Here is a 17,242-nt window from a genome sequence, read left to right as displayed (position 1 = left end):
GGGGAGACGGAGACATTATTTCTTTTTGGACACGGTAACTTGAGAATTGATTTTTTGTAACCAGGGCTTTGTAGTTCCTGCTTTCTCGGTGGTGCAGGGAAGTCGAGAAAGCTGATCTTTGTTTGAAAATAAAAAGTAATTAAAAGTCAGACAATCTTCATATTCTAAATATTATGATCATCTCTAAGATTGGTAAGGAAAGCTGGGGCTGAGCTTTGGAGAGCATTGAATGCCGGTCCAGAAGTCTCTGAGCATTAGATGGACTGGTTGAGAAACTGCGGTTTGGGGAACAGGATGTTGAGAGCTTAAGGGAAAGGCCTTTGGCCAAATGTCCCCCCTCCCCACCCCCAGTCTTTCTTCTTTTCCTCCCTCCGTCCCCACAGCTGCTGAGCAGGAGGAGCTGACCCGGGGCCCAGCTGTTTCTCCTTAACAGCCTCCTTCTCCTCCTCCAGCCCCTTCTCCCTCCTCCAGACTCCGGCTCCAGCTCCCGCCCGGCCGGGCCAAGTAACGTGATCTTGCTTTTGGCCGGGTGCACACTCGAGTCTGTTCAGAGCAGGAGCTCGGGAGGCTGGAGGCTCGGCTCCGCGGGCCTGGACGGCAGGGGCCGCATCTCCCCCCGACCCAGCCCCTCGGCCCGGCCCGGCCCGGCCCGGCCCCAACGCCGCCCATGCGGCCTGAGTGAGACCTTCCCCCCGGCTTTGGGACCGAGCTAGCCATGGGTCCCGGAGTGAGCCCCCCAGCAGAGCCCCCGGGGGGGACGGCCAGGATGCCCCCGTGCCGAGCGCTCCTAGGTCTGCTCTGCCTCCTGCCGGCCCTGGTCCTGCTGGTGACCCTGAAGCACCCGGCTGCCCCCGAAGCAGGAGGATCTCAGGTGAGAACGGGGAGCCCTGGCCCGCCTTCCAGCCGCCTGTCTCTGTCTCTGTCTCTGTCTCTGTCTCTGTCTCTGGGAGAGCGATCTCCGAAAGTCTCCGGGTTCTCTCCGGCCCAGGAGCTTCCTGCCTCAACAGAAAAGCCCTGAGCACAGCGCCGGGCACCCAGGAGGCCCATAATGTGTGTCCCCCTCCCTCCCCCGGCCTCTCCGCCTCCGCCTCGGGCCCGTTCTCGGGGCCTCTCTCAGACTTCCCAGAATCTTTTTGTACGACCCGGGGCGCCTCGATCGCCGAGGTGGGGGAGGGGAGGGAAGGAGACGGGGGCGGGGGGCGGGGAGGGAAGGGGAGGCTGGGGCTGGTGATTCCAGGGGAGAAGAATGTCCCCGCACTCTCTGGGGAGCGCCCGGGACCGCCTCCTCTAACTGTTCTCTTTAAGGAAGACGCCAGCTTGCCGGGCCCCCCCAGCTTTGGAGGTCCCCGGGCCCCCCTCGAACGCTCCTTGCCCTCGAAGAGCCGCCCAAGGCGCTACACCATCACCCCGTCCCGCCTTCACTGGGACCACTTCAACCTCACCTACAAGTACGGCCTGGAGGGGGCCGCAGTAAGGGCCGGGCGGGCGGGGGGAGGGGCCGCCCCCTGACCTCTCTCGCCCTTCCCCCCTCCCCCCAGGATCTTGTCCTACCCCCGAAACCTCATCAACCGGAGCGAGACCCGCAGGGGGCTGGTGGCCGCCTTCCGCATGTGGAGTGACGTGTCCCCGTTCACCTTCAGGGAGGTGGCCCCAGACCTGCCCAGTGACCTGAAGATAGGTGAGCGCGCGGGTCCGGGGGGGGGAGGGGGGGAAGAGAGGGCGCCGAGCTCGGGGTCGGCAAGTCATTATTAGGCGGTTGGGGGAGGGGTTGCTGTGCCTCGGTTTCCTCGTCTGTAAAATGAGGGAGGCTAATGCTTGTGCCCTCCACCTCCCGGGGATTGTGAGGCTCCGCGCCCGGGCTTTGGGAACCTCCAGTGTTCCGGCAGTTTCCGGGGCCGGCCCGGTGGGGGCCGACTCCGACCCTCGGTAGAACGCAGCCAGAGATGGTTCCCTCTCTCTGGAATACGGAGTTCCCTGCCAGAATATGAGTCTTGGCTATTTAAGTCAGACTGGTGCACCCGGCGGGGGGAGGGGAGGACGAGACGATTCCCTTTGGTAATTGAGTGACAGCCCAACGTCCCGATCCCTGGGCAGGGAAGCTGGGGAGGGGGAGGGGGCGGATGTCCCCCCCCCAGGGAGCTCCTGGGTCCTCCGCCGGTCCCAGCCTTGCCCGGTCCTCAGGTTTCTATCCCATCAACCACACGGACTGTGTGCGCTCACTGGTGCACAGATGCTTCGACGGGACCACGGGGGAGTTGGCCCACGCCTTCTTCCCCCCCAACGGGGAGATCCACTTTGATGACAGCGAATACTGGATTGTGGGGGAGACCCGCTTCAGCTGGAAGAAAGGTAAGGGGGGAGGCCGCCTAGTCCTCCCTCCCCCTTCCCTCCCCTCTCTCCTCCACTGCCGGCCCCTCCCCCCACCCCAGCCCCCCAGCCGGGGCTCACATTCCCGGGGGCCCATGTCACTAGCTCGCTACCGCCAGCGCCCCGCGCTCGGCCCGAATCGGAAGGACCGGGCCAGAACCGCTGTCCGGTCTCCTGGGGCTGCCCCGCCCCCACCCCCCTCCCCCGCGCTGCCTCGGACTGGCGGCCGTATCACCACGATCTCTCTGCTCCGGGCCCCGCCCTGGGGGTGGGGGGATGCGCACGGACACCCCTTCCTCGGGATGGGGGGAGATGAGGGGGAGGAGGCCGGGCTGGGGAGGGAGGGGCCCCGCGATCCGAGGGGGCGGAGGGAGTGCCGGCTCTGCCTGGATTTCCCCCCCCCCCCCCAAGTCCCTGGGCTCTCACTCCGCGCAGACCTTCGCGGGGCCCCAGGAACGGACCCGTGCTCAGCGCAAACCCGCGCAGCTCGGGAGGGGCGGCACGCGCGCAGGCGCCCACGCGGTCAGGTCAGCTTCAGGTACCTGCCGGACACACCCACGGAATAACAGGCGCGCTGTTCGGGCAGCGGCGGGTCCGTGGCAAGCAGTGTCCGGCTCACACGCACACAGAGCAAACGCATTCTGGTCAGCAAGGGGTCAGCTACCTGCGGGTGCACTGGGTGCGTTCCGGCCAGCAAACGGGCCAAGCACACAGGCAAGACCCGGCTCCGGCGGCCACACGCGTGTGCCAGGTGTCCGCAGAGCAGGCTGGTCCGCACACACGCGCGGCACACCCACGGCCCTCAGCTGCATGTACAGAGCAGACCCGCGGGCCAGGACAGCCGCGAACAGGGCACATGTTCCCGCCCATGTATGGGTCAGAACACACATAACAGGCCAGACAGGTGACAGAAGGGGAATATAAAGGAACCTGGAGGCCAGAGAGAAGGAAAGGTGGGATTCGTGGCAGGAGCCAGGCAGAGCAGAGGAGTTGGGAGGGGGGAAAGCCAGCAGCTCTGCTCTGATGGGTCTGGGGATGATTCAGAGGAAAAAGGGCTCCCAGAAGGAAGGGGGATCAAAGACCCAGCACTCGACCGACTACCTATTCTGAGCCTTAAAGGGGAGGTAGGAGCTGAGGAAGAATAGCCCCTTGTTAGGAATCTTAACCTGGGGTCTGCGAAATTTTGAAAAAAAGTATTTCAATAATTATTTGAATATAATTAGTTCCCTTTTAATCCTATGTTTTATTTTATGCATTTAAGAATGTTACTTTAAGAAGCGAAGGGATCCATAGGCTTCACTGCCAAAGGGGTCCATGACACAAATGAGTTAAGATCCCCTTCCTAAAAGGATCTTTGAGAAGGAAATTAAGAGCGATGGAAATACTATGCTGCTTCCTTCCATCCATCCATTTTATCTATCCATTCATCCCTCCATCTGTTCATCCAGCGAGGCAGACATCCACCATCTGTCCATTTATCCATCTGTCGATTCACTCATCTATCCATCTGTTCATCCAGTCAGCCAGATAGCCACCCATCTGTCCATCTGTCTCTCCATTCCCTCATTCATTCATTCACCCATACATCCCATCTTTCTGTGCATTTAGGCAGATTTTCATTTGTTTGTTCACCTATGCATCCATCAATTCACTCACTCATCCTCCATCTGTTCATCTGGCTAGCTACATATTACCTATCTATCCATCCATTGATCTGATCATCTAGTCAGGCAGACATTCATCTCTCCATCCATCCATTCAATCATCTGGTCAGGCAGTCATTCACCCACTCATCCATCCATCCATCCATCATCTGGTCAGGCAGACATACATTTATCTGTCCAGCTGTCCATCCATCCATCTACACTCATTAGATACCTACAAAGGGCAGACTGCTGTGCTAGCCACTGAGGATAATGCAAAATTTTGCTAAATCATAGCCCCTCCCCTCAGTGAGTTTATAGTCTCCTGATTTACTGAGATACAGACTCAGTTCATGATAAAGGACAGGATTCAGGAAATGCTGAAGCACCGACTATGTCCTCAGCACTGTGCTGGGGATACAAGATGAAAAGATACAGTTCCTGCTGCCAAGGAACTTAAAATCCATTGGGCCCAGAAATGAATGAATGAGAGGGGGGCATATTAGAGCAGGATTAAGATCATTCAGTGCAGAGATTCTTAATTTATCAATCTTGGAGCCCTTTGGCAATCTGGGGAGTCCTAGGCGAGATTTTTATTTTATTTTTTATAATAGCTTTTTGTTTTTCAAAATATATCCAAAGATAGTTTTCATCCAAGACAACCCCAATAGACTGGAGAGAAAATGCCCTCTGCATCCAGAAAAAGAACTATGGAGATTGAATGTAAATCAACATATGCATGATTCGCTTCTTTTTTCTTTATATTTCCCATGGTTTTCCCCTTTTGTTCTGATTTTTCTTTCTCAACACGATTCATAAAGCAATGTGTATTAAAAATAAATTATTTTTTAAAGTTTTAAATATTCACCCCTACAAAATCCTGTGTTTCAAATTTTTCTCCCTCTTCCCCACATCTCCCTCCCCTAGATGGCAAGTAATCCAATATAGGTTTAAATATGTGCAATTCTTCTATACATATTTCCATAATTTTCATGCTGCACACACAAAAAAAATGGACCAAAAAGGGAAAAACTGAGAAAAACAAGCAGGCCAAAAACAACAAAAGGTGAAAGTTCTATGTGGTGGTCCACCCTCAGTTCCCACAGTCCTCTCTCTGGGTGCAGATGGCTCTCTCCATCACAAGACCATTGGAACTGGTTTGAATCTTTGTTGAAGAGAGCCGCGTCCATCAGAATCGATCATTGCATAATCTTGTTGTTGGAGTATATACTGGTGATCTCCTGGTCCTGCTCATTTCATTCAGCATCAGTTCATGTGGGTCTCTCCAGGCCTTCCTGAAATCGTCCTGCTGGGCGTTTCTTACAGAACAAGCATATCCCATAGCATGTGTACCCGTAACTTACTCAGCGTTCCCCAGCTGTTGGGCTTCCGCTCAGTCTCCAGACTTTTAAATGCACCAGATAAAATACATGGGATTACAAAGGTATCTAATGATACTGAAAGGCACTTTCTACAAAGCAGCTCATGGACCCCAGATTAAGGACCCACGATCTAATTCAACTCCCTGGCCTTACTGAGGAGGTTGTAAGTAGCAGCGTCATTAGGCAGCCTGGGATCTTCTGGTTTCAGATCCAGGGACTTTCCCAGTCCCTCCCTCTGGCGTGGAAGGATGAGTGGGATGGGCCGGTGGAGGGAGGGAGGGCATCCCAGGCCAGGGAAATGACGTCAGCAAAGGTGTGGAGGTGGGGAAGCACATGTCCTGAGAAGGTTGGAGAAAAAAGAAGTTGGGCAGCAGCTAGGAGGCTCAGTGGGTAGAGCACAGGCCCTGAAGTCAGGAGGACCCGAGTTCAAATGTGGTCTCAGTCACTTAACACTTCTGGTGTGTAATCCTGAGCGAGTCACTTAACCCCAAGTGCCTCATGGGGGAAAAAAAGAGAGAAGTGGCTCAGCTGTGAAGTTAGGAGGGAGCCAGGCTGTGGAGGGCTTTAGTGTCTGGGCTTTATCCGGCGCTGAGAAGCTGAGAAAGGCCCGAGTTTCTTTATGAAGACGACCAGGGGGGTCTTGCAGGCTGAGGGGTGTGATGGGAAAGCGAGGTCTGGGCCCCGACGCTGGCGCAGACGGAGCCAGCAGGGCCGGGCCGAGCCGGGTCTGGTGCGTCCTTGTTCACCGTGTGTTCCCGCAGGCGTCTGGCTCACTGACCTGGTGCACATCGCTGCTCATGAGATCGGCCACGCGCTCGGCCTCATGCACTCGCTGAACCCCAAGGCCTTGATGCACATCAACGCCACGCTGACCGGGAGGAAGACCATCTCCCAGGACGAGATGTGGGGCATTCACCGGCTCTACGGTGAGCACAGCGGCCTGCCGGGGCCGGTGACCCCAAGGAGGCCGCCGCCCCAGGCCCCTGGGGTTTTCTGGATGTTCCCCGGGGCCTGGCGGGGAGAGGCTGCCCCCACTCTGGGGAGGGGGGGCTAGAGGTGGCTCCTCCTTCAGAGGGTGGAGGGATCTTCTGGGATTTCACAAGATGAAAATCGAAAACCTTAACCCAGAACCCAGGACTTGTACTGCCCCCCCCCACACACACATACTCATTCACTTCACATTTATGCCCATTTTTGCATTCCCCATTAGAATGTCCTTCCTGGCCATAGCCTGGCAGTTCCCAGTGGGCACTTAATAAACACTGCCTGAGGGTGAGCGAATCCCGACTGCACCCCCAGCCCGTGCCTGACCCCCTGCTCTGCCGGGCCCCCCGCAGCTGGCTCCCTCCCAAGCGTCCCGGGGCTCCTGCATCCCCTGGCAGGGCTCCTGCCTCTGAGTCAGCTGCTCTCCTTTGCCCAGGCTGCCAGGACAGGCTGTCCTTGTGCCCGTCGTGGGCACGGAGGGGCTTCTGTGACACCCGCCAGAAGTTCATGAAGAAGCTCTGCCCCCACAGCTGTGATTTCTGCTATGGTAACTGGGGTGGGGCAGAGGACGGGGCCTAGCCCGGTGCCTAGCCCGGTGCCACCTATGGGGCAGGGGACCCTGGAGAGGTGAGGGGGGGGTCTGCAGCGGGTTCCCGAACCCTAAAGCAGCAGAACACCAGGAAAGAGACATTAGCTCAGAAGTCGGGGGATATGAGTTCAAATCCTGCTGAGACACATACAGTGAGGGAATTACTTTTCCTGGGCCTCAGTTTCCTTAAGTGTGAAACGAATTAGATGGAGTCCAAGGCTCGCTCTGCTCTGTAGCCAAGATCCTGGGGGCTCTGCAGGGTTCTGCCTCTCAGCACTTGGGTTTAATCACAGTACAGATCGAGGAAGGCAGAGAAGGAGGAAGGGAGGGAAGAAATGAGGAAGACAGAGAAAAGAAGTGAAGGATGAAGGAAAGATGGAACAATGCAGGGAGGAGGGAAAGAAGGAAGAGGAGGAGAAAGTGGAAAAGAGGAAGAATGGAAAGAGAAAAAGGAAAGGAGGAAAGAGTGGGAAGAGGGAGGAAGAATGAGGGAAGGGGGAAGGAAAGAGGGAGGAGGGAAGAGAGGGAAAGAAGGTGGAAAGGGAGAAATGATGAGAGGGAAGGAAGGAAGCATTTATTAAGTACTCATGTCAAGCACTTGACAAATATCTCCTTTGATCCTCACAACCCTGGGAGATAATAACTATTAAATATTGTCCAATTAAGGAAACTGAGGCCAGTGTCACATGGCTGTTAGATGTCTGACTCCAGTCCTAGAGCTCCAGCCCCTATACCCCCAATCACCCCGGAGGGAACCCCCCTCACCCCGTGTTTGGGGGATGCCGTATGTGGGGGCTGTACAGCCTTGTCAGTTTCTCCAGGGTTGGGCTTAAGTCCCACCCCCATGAGGTTCTGCCCCTCCCTCTGGGGCTGACTCCCCACTTTCCCCGGGCTCCTACCCGTCTCAACCCCACCCCAGAGGTCGGGAAGTCAGGGGTCACTGGCCATTCTTGGCCATGCCGGTGGTGAGCTGGGGAGCCGCGGTCACCCTGCAGTGCCCCAAGCCGTGTCGGGTCTCCCATGACCAAAGGTGGTTCTGGGTGGGGCAAGGAAGGGGCCCGTCACCCCGGAGGGCTTCCTGGGGGCTTCGGCCTCCCAACATCCCGCCTCTTGTACTCTGGGCAGAGTTCCCCTTCCCCACCGCTGCAGCCACCCCACCCCCGCCCAGGACCAAAACCAAGCTGGTGGCCGAGGGCAGAAACGTTACTTTCCGCTGCGGCCAGAAGATTGTCCACAAGAAGGGCAAAGTCTTGTGAGTGGCTGAAGGGGCCGGTCTGGGTCCAGGGACTAGGCCCTGGGGGAGGGTCTTGGCCCCATCCCTTCTACAAAATCGAGGTGATTGACCCCTTCTCCTTGTCCCTGGCCCCCCACAAAGATAAAGCGGATGTCAAAGGGCTTTAGGACATAAAGCACCCCCAGCCAAGGTCCCACTCTCTTCCAATAGACTCTAAGGAGTGGCTCGAGGGTCTTCAGATGCCCAGTGCCCACAGGGGGTGCTGGTCCCGGGCAGCATGGCGGTGCCAGGGGCCAGACTTCATGTCCCAGTATAAGATGATGAGGCTGGATTGGCTTCTGTCCTAGAACACCCAGTGGGGCCCAGTCTCTGGTAGTCCTGGGGGGACAGGGGGGTTGGGGGGGGGGGTACTGTGCAGCCTCACTCTGATGTGGCCCTCTCTTGCCCCCAAGCTGGTACAAAGACCGGGAGCTCCTAGAGTACTCGTACCCAGGCTACCTGGATCTGAACGAGGGCCACATGAGCATCATCGTCAACGCCATCAACGAGGGCACATACACATGTGTGGTCAAGAAGAAGGAGCGGATCCTCACCACCTACTCCTGGCGGGTCCGGGTGAATTACTGATGCCCTGGGGTCGCCCTAAAGGAAACTGAGGGTCCCGGGAAGGGGGAAGGGTGGCCAGAGCCCTCAGGGCCCCCAGTGTCCCATTGATAAAACATTTTAGCTGCCATGCTTCCTGCCTCCCCTTTCTGAGGCCAAGGCCCGGGGCTTGTGTCTGCTGGGCAGGCTTCATCAGGGCTAAGAGCGGGCAGCCGGCTGCATGGGACAAGGCGGGGTGTGGAGGGGCCGAGGCCCCACTAGTCACCCGCCTAAGGCCCAGCTCCAGGAAGAAGCTGCCCATTAGGAAATCCCAGGTCCAACATCTGGGAGGTCTGCAGCTCCCGCCCCCAGGACACGCCCCCTCCGGCCAGCCCGCAGGGCTCCCTAACATGAGCCAGCTCTCCCAGCAGGCCCCGGGCGGCTCCCAGGCAGCAGCCCCCCCCACAAGGGGAGGGAGGGCTGGCCCCTCCCCCCAGCTCCATCAGCAGACCCAATGCCACGTGGACACACTTGGCCGGCTGCTGCGGTGGGGGGCGAGCCGGGTGTCCCCCCAGATCCCGGTGCATTCTTGGTGAATGCTGGCACCGCCGGACACATTCTCATCATAGCCGAGGCCTTAAATGGGTTTTACTAAAAACATCTGGCTTTTATCAACAACTGGCTTCCTGGGCGTTCTTTTCCTAGGCCCCCATCAGGGGCAGGCCTCAAAAAATCCCAACCAATCTACAGGCAGAGGGGAAAGGGTCCTGCATGCAGGGCCCAGAGCGGGCGGAGGCTGGGGAGAGGGGCCATGGGAAAGCCCCCCCTCCCCGCCCTCCCCAGAATCAGTGGGAAGTCTGGCACAGCCTGAAGACCCAAGGCCTAAAACTTGGAGTCATGCCTGGCAGACTCCCAGAGGCTTGACACAGTGCGGGGCGCACATCAGCCTACCTGCCAGCCCCCCCAGCTCAGCCGGGTCCAAACCCCTTAAAGGACAACATGACCGAGTTTCCTCCAAGAATATTTTACTATATTTTAAAATTTATGACAATCTCAATATACAAAAACTTCACTGTGGCTAAGTTTGCATGAATGTCCAACTTTGTACAGAACCCGCCCCAGCCCCGGGCCGCCCGCCCTGCGCCCAGGGAGGGGGCCTAGCCGTTCCCTTAGAAAACCGAGGCTCAAGAGAGTAGAAAACACGGAGAGGCTTCCTGCCGATGTCGAGGTGGGCACGGATGGGGAGCGTGCCGAGGACGGGGTGGGACGATGGGGGCCCTGCTGGGGGCTCACACCACATGTGTTGAGATGTTTAGAAAACCACCAGCTCTGGGTGCTGGGGGCCCAAGGACTGCCGGCTCTCCCCACGGTGTGGCTGGATGAGTGCTGGGGGGAGACAAGCTACTCGTCTGTGGGTGTCACAGTGAAGAGCAGAGACCCCCAAGGCTGGTGTCCGCCCCGATGGCTCCTGGGCGCTAGCTTTCAGAATGACTGCTCCGCCCCATGGATGGAGAGAGTCAGGATGGGCCCCCAGTGGGCAGCCTAAGGAAATGCCAGCTTGACAAGGAGAGCTGGACTTTGGATTCTACAAATTTACAAGCCCAAGACAAAATGTAAAAAAAAAAATAATAATAAAATAAAATAAAAAATCAAACCGAGAACAAAACACACGAGTTCCCAGAACACAGCTCTTGTGGACCTCCCCATCTTCTGGGCCCTCCGTGGCTGCGTGTCTCCGTGGCGGGCGGGCAGGCAAGGGAGGGGAGGTTCCCAGTCCCTCTGCCCCCGCGACACGGACAGTGCCACAGTCAGGCCATGGCTCAGCCAGGGCTTCCTCTGCTCTGCAGCCCGGCGTGGAGTTTAAAACTTGAGGCTAAAGCCTGGGCCGGCGGCAGAGGCTCCCTGATTGGTGGTGGTGAGATGGAAGCCGGTGTCTTTGAGGTCATCGTCTCCCTGGGAAAAGCCAAGAAGCCGGGTGAGCAAGGCAGCGGACGTAGAGGCCGGTGGCGGCCCTGGGGGTCCCCGAGCCACCCAGCCAAGTGGATATGAGCCAAGCAAAGGCCTCTGAGGGGGCCAGCCTGGCTCTTGGCGCTGACCACTTACCAGCTGGCTGTAGCCAAGTCCTCCTTCCGGGGGGCGGGGGCTGGTGCCACGCTTAACCCTCTGCTGCTCACTCTTGGCCGGCCACGTGGGGAACATGGAAGGGTCGATGGGAAGGGGCGTTTCTCGGAAGTACTCGTGCTTCAGGCCGTCTTCAGCATTGATCCTCCGGCCAGGATAGTAGGTCAAGAACCTGGAGAGAGAAAACAAAGTTGGGCCCGGACACAAAGGGGTGGTCTAGGGTCAGGAGGAGATGGGAACCAAATCTGAGGTCCTGGTAACTCATTAAATGTAAAGCTCTAAAATGCTGGTGGGAGAAGCGGCTTTTCCCCAAGCCCTCCTGAATCAGGGTCAGCTAGCCGAAGGGTCACCGTGCAGGGCTCTCTGGGTCCCGGTGCTGGGTTAGTGCCCGGAAACAAAGTTGACCCTTGGGATCTAGGACATGGCCACAGCTCTGGAACAGGCAGACAGTGAATGGGTCTCACCACTCCAGGAGAAACGGGGCCCAAAGGCTCTGAGAAGCCCTGGACGACCAAGCACTGTGAGGCAAACTTCATATGCAGCTGTCCACAGAGCGGCCAGCTGAGCCAGCTCTGCAGGGAAGGGGAGACTGACTCGCTGCCAGGTCTCCTTCACTGACCGAGGATGGCCGGCCTGGGTAAGAGGTGGCCCGGGCTCTGCCCTGGGAACTAGCAGCTGGGGCCACTTACTTGTTCATCAGGTCAAAGCCCTGGTCGGAGAGGAGGGCCCCAAATCTTTTCCGCAAATTATTATAGGGATATTCGGTAAAAGTCATCTTCTTTACTGCTGGAAGGTCACTGTAGCCAGGCCAGATCTTCTCACTGGGAGTTCCTAGGTCCTGCCAAGACAAGAATTTCTCCCCGTTAGCTCCTCGCCCCAGGCTGTGATGGCAGAGGGAATATCAGCTGCATGGGTTCAAGGGCCCAGGCCCTGGGATGGGCCAGATGTCTGGCACGGTTCTGGCCAGTGGGTGGCCGCCTCACCTGCCTGGCCAGGCTCTGTGCCTTCCATCGGCCCCTTTGAATCTGGCCATCTCTTCAACTATGGAATGGGAGGGGGAAGAGCCCAGGCCCCAAATATCAGAGAAACAGTATCTCACCCCCACCCCCACTCCGTGGAAGGGGACCCCAGATTCTGGGCTCAGGTCAGGATGCCCCTCCTGGCCAGGGAAGATGACCCTGCAGAAGCGGTGAGCATGGACATGCTGCTGGGCATTTCCAGTGTTCCCTTTTGGCCCCCAAAGCGATAAGACTGAGGGAGGATTTAGAGCTCTATAAATGCATTACTTTAAACACTTTGTTGATCTGGTCGATCTCCGACTTCCCTGGAAAGAGGGGCTTCTGGGTGAGCAGCTCCCCAAATATACAGCCCACTGACCACATGTCAATTGCGGTGGAATATTCCTGAAAGTTCAAGCAGAGAAGTCAGTGGGAAGGAAAACACCCTGAGGAGGAGAGAGCTCGAGAGGAGGCGGGAAGGAAGGAAGCTCCCGGAACTTTCCTGACTGTCCCCGTCTCCCATATCCAGAACCAGCACTGGTCCCCCACTACGGGGGCTTCACTGATGGGGCAGAAGCGTCCCATGGGGCTGGGAGCAGTTACCTTCGCTCCCAGCAGCAGCTCGGGGGCCCGGTACCACAGCGTCACCACCACCGGCGTATATGCTTTTAACGGGGAGCCGTATTCTCTGGCTAGTCCAAAGTCGCCGACCTGAAAGCACAAGAGAGAACACTTTGGGGGCTGACCCTGCCCACATCTCCCCCCTCAATGGGAAAGGGATTTGTATCTGCCACCAGAGCCAAAAGAACCAACAAAAACAAGCAGCACAAAGCCTTTAGTGACGCTTATGGCCTTGCCTAAGGCTTCAGAGGGGAATATTTCTGTTCCTGCCTAATGCAGGAGCCCCAGTGGGTTAACAGCACCAAGTTTATTCAATAATAACTTAATAATTTGATAATTACAATAGCTAGCATACACAGTGCTTTAAGGGAGGCAAAGCCCTTTAGCAATATAATCTCATTGGACCCTGACAACTGCAAAGTCTCAGGTGCTGGTCTTATCCCTCTCATTTTACAGATGAAACTGAGGCTGAGGAGTTTGGCAATGGGCCACATTTAGGGCCAGGTCTTCCTGACTTGTGGAGCTTCTTGCTAATGAGGGACAGTCTCAACAGCCTGGAAAGAGGCTAAGAGGTGGCTTATATCTCAGCACTCAGGGCGTCCTCCCAGGGGATGCTGGCTGGGGCTGCTGGGCCCTGGGCCGAGAGGCAAAGGCGGTTCCCTCTCCCTCTCTGAGGCTACCCTGACTGAGCCTGCTGCTCCCAGACCCCCGGGCCCTCCTACTTTTAAAATGCCTGCGTGACTGAGGAGCAGGTTGGAAGTCTTCAGGTCCCGGTGAAGGATCCAGTTGTCATGAAGATGCTTCACCCCCCGCAGGAGCTGGATCATCAGCGTCTTCACTTCACCTAGAGCGGGAGCAGAGAAGCCCGGTTACCAGGTCATGGGGTGGGGCCAGGTCTCCCCATGACCCAAAGACCCTCTCAAGCTTCTGTCGCCCATCAAGAAGCCACGACTCAACAAGGGCCCCCCACCCAGGGACTGGAGGAGTGAGCCGGGAGATGCAGGGAATGGGGTGGGGGGAGGCACCTGGCAGGAAGGGCTGCTTCATGGTCTCCATGAGGCTCTTGAGGTCGTGCTCCACATAATTCATCACGATGTAGATCTTGTCCATGTTGCTGCCTACCACAATCTCCTGTAAAGCACACCCCGAGGGATTAAGTGGGGGGCAAGGAAGGGAACAAACATCTACATGAACCCCAAGGACCCCAATGAACTCCTGGGCTGACACCTGGACCGCCCTGGAGGCCTGGGGACCTCAGCAAGTCCAACCCTCTCATTGGACAGTTGAAAGCTGGGGTCGAGTGGACGATCCACCCAGGGCCACAAAACTAGGGACCGCTTGAGCCTGGCCGCCAACAGCTCCCGTGGGCATAACTGGCAACTACTCAGAGGACGGACTGAAGCTGACTTTCATACTGGGGCAGAGCAATGTCAGTGGTGGGCCCGGTGCCACTAGGGACCCCCGGTGGACGCCCCACTCTGTGACCAGCAGTTTTGAAGAGAGGCGAGGGTCCGTGACCAGGATCCACAGCTCGTCCTGACACCGACGGTGCCGGGTCCTTGGCAGAATTTCAACCGGAGGTGGACGTTTAGAAAACCAGCCCTCAAGGGTGGCTTTGTCCCAGTGAACTCTGCAGAGGCCAGAGTGAGCATGGCCAAGGCATCCCAGCCCAGTGGGCTCATTACCAGGTCAGGTGAAAGGCGCAACTGCAAGCCACCCGACGCCTTGGGGAGGCAAGGGACCAGAGAACCAGGGGCTAAAGACCCAAAATATGGAAGGAAATAGAGGTGCGACAAAGGATGCTGCTGGAGAGCACCACTAATGGCACCTGAGGTGACCTCTGAAAGGATGGATAATAAAATGGCACTTTACAACTAAAAAGATCCACGTGTTCGGTTAGGGCACATGCTTGCTGACCAACTTCCAGTGCAGTCCTGCCTCGTGGGGGGATGGCAGGGGAAGGGAAGCAGGGGGAGGTGTCCTTCCCCAGATGTGGGTCTGGGCAGAAGAGCAGAGCAAGGACAGACTCACCCGGACAGTGACGATGTTCGGGTGCTGAGCTTTCAGGATAGTATTGATTTCCCTAAGGGAGGTAATTGGGAAGCCTTCTTTCTCCTTTTCCATTTTCAACCGTTTCAGAGCCACAATTTCATCTGTAAAGAAAACATTTTAAAGGCAGGACTAAGGGAGAGTCAATGAACTCTTGGATAAACAAAGTGCCTTGATGGGCAGCCACCCAGGACGCCGAAGACAAGGCTGGACTTGAGTCCGAACCCAGGGCTCATCCACACCTGCCTTGGCTTCCGGCCTGTACAATTGGGACGTGGGGAAGGGCAGTACAACAAACTGAGGAAACTCCAACTATAAAGCACTCTGCAAAAATACTTTCAACAAAAACTGAAGCACATGACAAGTTCTGGCTCTTGTTATCTTTAAAGAACTGCCTTTTTTTTTTTTTTTTTTTTTTTTTAAATGGAAGAGCAAAGTTTCGATGAACAGAAAGGAGGACCACCTGACTGCTCTGGAGAACTCTGATTTCTCTCCCTACCCCCCTTCCTCTGTCTCAAGGACCTGCTGGCTCTCAGACCACCTCCATGGGCCGTCCTTGATCTCGTCCTGGCTTCTCAAAGTCATGCCAGCGGCACGCCTCCTGCATGTAGGAGTAAACATCCATGCTGAGGGCCAGACAGCTCAGGGACTTGGTGCTTACCTGCCTGGGGCTCTTCAGTTAAGATGTAGCTCCATCACTACCCCCTTCTTGAAGCCTTTCCTGACATCCCCCTTCCCCCAACTGCTTCTGCCTTCCAATCCCTGCCAAGTTATTCAGCGGCCTGCTTCAGTTTCCCCATCTACAGAATGGGGCCATGACAGCACCCATTTCCTAGACTTGTGAACAAATGAGATAACAGCTGAAATGCTCTGTACACCTCAAAGCACCGTTCAAGCAAAGTGCTTTCCAAACTACCTCTTATTAAAAAAAAAAAAAATTAAGCTTCTCTTACAGGAGGGTATAAACTAGCTTATCTTTAGCCATTTCATATTTATTCCATTTTCCCCTTATGCCATCTAGGGTTAAACACGCCTGTGCTGTCCCCCTTATTGCAAGATGGGATCCTTTGTCCTAGCTAAAAATTTGTGAAGCTCATGATAAGACAGAGTGAAGCTAGTGTAATTGAAGGGACTGCTACAAGGAGTCTGTGGTCTGTCTGAAAGACGAGGCTGTGGATTTGCTTCAGGATCCTGCAGGAAATCTGCAGCCCTCGCATACGTAGCATGGACAAGCCCCTCACTCAAACCCCACCCCCACCCCCACCCTGCAAAAGAGCTGTGACCAGAGATCTAACTTTGCACCACAGGGAATCTGGCCTAGGAAAGGAAGCAGCTTCAAGGCCGGCTAGTGGCATCCTGGCCTGGTCCGTAGGCCTCCTGGACCTGGGCACAATCACACAGCTTTGACCTCTGTCTCCCGAGGGCCACCACAAATGCCAACTCAAGCTTCTCAATATGGTGCCTCCAGAGCTAAGGTTCTGGACTCCTCTCTCTCTCCAGGAAGCACCCAGAGAGAAAAGAGACTCAGGAATAACATTCCCCAGGGCAGGGGACAAACCAAACCCTCTGCGTGTAAGTCTCACTAAGTCCCCAAACCTGCTAGGATCTGTCCGGAAGTCCACCAATCACACCTGGCTTTGCTGACTCACTTCACTGGCGTGAGACCAATGACCAATGGCCCAAGTGGGTCAGAACCAAGGCTCTGATCCAAAATGCAACCTTCCTAGTCCTAAGGCAGCCTAGGGTGACATCTGCTGGTCAGAGTGCCCTCTGCAGGATACTGGGGGAGAGGGACTGGGAGTTGGCCATGATTGATGTTGAGTGAGCTGCAGCTGAGTAAACCCCCAACTGATCCTTCAACAACTGACCCACTGAGGAGTGTGTGGACATGAAATGCTGAGAGGAGAAACAAGGGCAGCAAAAATGGAAATTATTAATAATATAAGGAAGAGGATTTTGCTGAGTGAAGATGGAAGAAATGAAGCATGAAAAAATGGCATCTCTGAAGGTCTACCCAGGGCACTTGACCCCTGGCCATAAAGTGGATAAAGTAATGGGCCTTTGGGTGCTCCCAAGGCCATGGCACCCCAGTGGCTAGTTGGGAGTCACATGATTTCTCTCCCCCCTACCCCGTGGGTCCCTTGGTCAAGCTACACCCCCTTTCCTGGGGCTCAGGCTTCCTGTCTCGGATACTGGGTTGAACCAGACCGGAGGTCCCGAGGTCCCTTCAAGCCCTGAGCGTCCGATGCCTCCTCCCAGTGCGCCACTGACCGGTCTTCTTGTCCTTGGCTCGGTACACCACACCATAGGTGCCTTCTTCAATCCGGTTCAGACACTGGAACTCTTCGACGCTCCGACATCCCTGGGGGGAGGGAAGTGTGTGAATGTGGCCTCCAGAGGCTGGGACTGGGGGATCTCTGAAGGGGAAGACGGCCCTACAGCTGCCTGAGAGACCCAGCTGGGCTAGGGGGCCGTGGGAATGGCTGCAGGGGCCCCTGCACATCCCTGCAGATTTTCCCACTGCAGAAACTCGCTCCGTTGCCTAGGGACTCTCTCAGTTAACAGATGAGAGTCTGCTGGGACCCTGCAATGGGGACTCCGCCTCCCCTCGGCTGTCGAGGCAGTGACCACACCAAGCCAGCTGGGGATGCCCCTTCCCTCTCCCAGGGTCT

At 56.4% G+C, this 17,242-nt stretch overlaps 2 protein-coding genes across 9 annotated transcripts in view; one reads left to right on the top strand and one right to left on the bottom strand.

Annotated features, from left to right (window-relative positions):
• Nucleotides 1-375: 375 nt before the first annotated feature.
• On the top strand, nt 376-9,193 carry MMP23B (matrix metallopeptidase 23B). Its single transcript, XM_031963028.1, has 8 exons — nt 376-871; nt 1,306-1,448; nt 1,539-1,678; nt 2,182-2,349; nt 6,154-6,318; nt 6,813-6,923; nt 8,091-8,217; nt 8,652-9,193. Exons 1-8 carry the CDS (start codon nt 716-718, stop codon nt 8,824-8,826), a joined length of 1,185 nt encoding a protein of 394 aa, XP_031818888.1. The 5' UTR covers nt 376-715; the 3' UTR covers nt 8,827-9,193.
• A 595-nt stretch (nt 9,194-9,788) lies between these two features.
• The window catches only part of LOC100933051 (cyclin-dependent kinase 11B), a 35,162-nt gene continuing 27,708 nt past the window's right edge, over nt 9,789-17,242 (bottom strand). For all 8 annotated transcript variants that reach the window (XM_031963020.1, XM_031963022.1, XM_031963023.1 and 5 more), the window contains 9 exons: nt 16,842-16,932; nt 14,553-14,674; nt 13,547-13,652; nt 13,244-13,365; nt 12,504-12,611; nt 12,189-12,305; nt 11,592-11,740; nt 10,885-11,074; nt 9,789-10,734 (listed from right to left, as the gene is read on the bottom strand). In XM_031963020.1, coding sequence (XP_031818880.1) covers nt 10,642-10,734; nt 10,885-11,074; nt 11,592-11,740; nt 12,189-12,305; nt 12,504-12,611; nt 13,244-13,365; nt 13,547-13,652; nt 14,553-14,674; nt 16,842-16,932 — 1,098 coding nt within the window. In that variant the 3' untranslated portion in view covers nt 9,789-10,641. The remainder of the gene's footprint in view (nt 10,735-10,884; nt 11,075-11,591; nt 11,741-12,188; nt 12,306-12,503; nt 12,612-13,243; nt 13,366-13,546; nt 13,653-14,552; nt 14,675-16,841; nt 16,933-17,242) is intronic.

Source organism: Sarcophilus harrisii, chromosome 3, assembly GCF_902635505.1.
Source record: "Sarcophilus harrisii chromosome 3, mSarHar1.11, whole genome shotgun sequence".
NCBI classification, from domain to species: Eukaryota; Metazoa; Chordata; class Mammalia; order Dasyuromorphia; family Dasyuridae; genus Sarcophilus; species Sarcophilus harrisii.
The sequence above is the reverse complement of the archived record's forward strand: the minus strand, read 5'-3'. Positions and strand labels throughout refer to the sequence as shown.

Excerpts from the sequence above, each read along its gene's own strand:
- MMP23B (XM_031963028.1), top strand. The coding sequence starts at position 716 with ATGGGTCCCGGAGTGAGCCCCCCAGCAGAGCCCCCGGGGGGGACGGCC. Across the intron at positions 1,679-2,181 it reads GCCCAGTGACCTGAAGATAG|GTTTCTATCCCATCAACCAC; the intron begins GTGAGCGCGCGG and ends CCCGGTCCTCAG. Across the intron at positions 6,924-8,090 it reads CAGCTGTGATTTCTGCTATG|AGTTCCCCTTCCCCACCGCT; the intron begins GTAACTGGGGTG and ends TACTCTGGGCAG.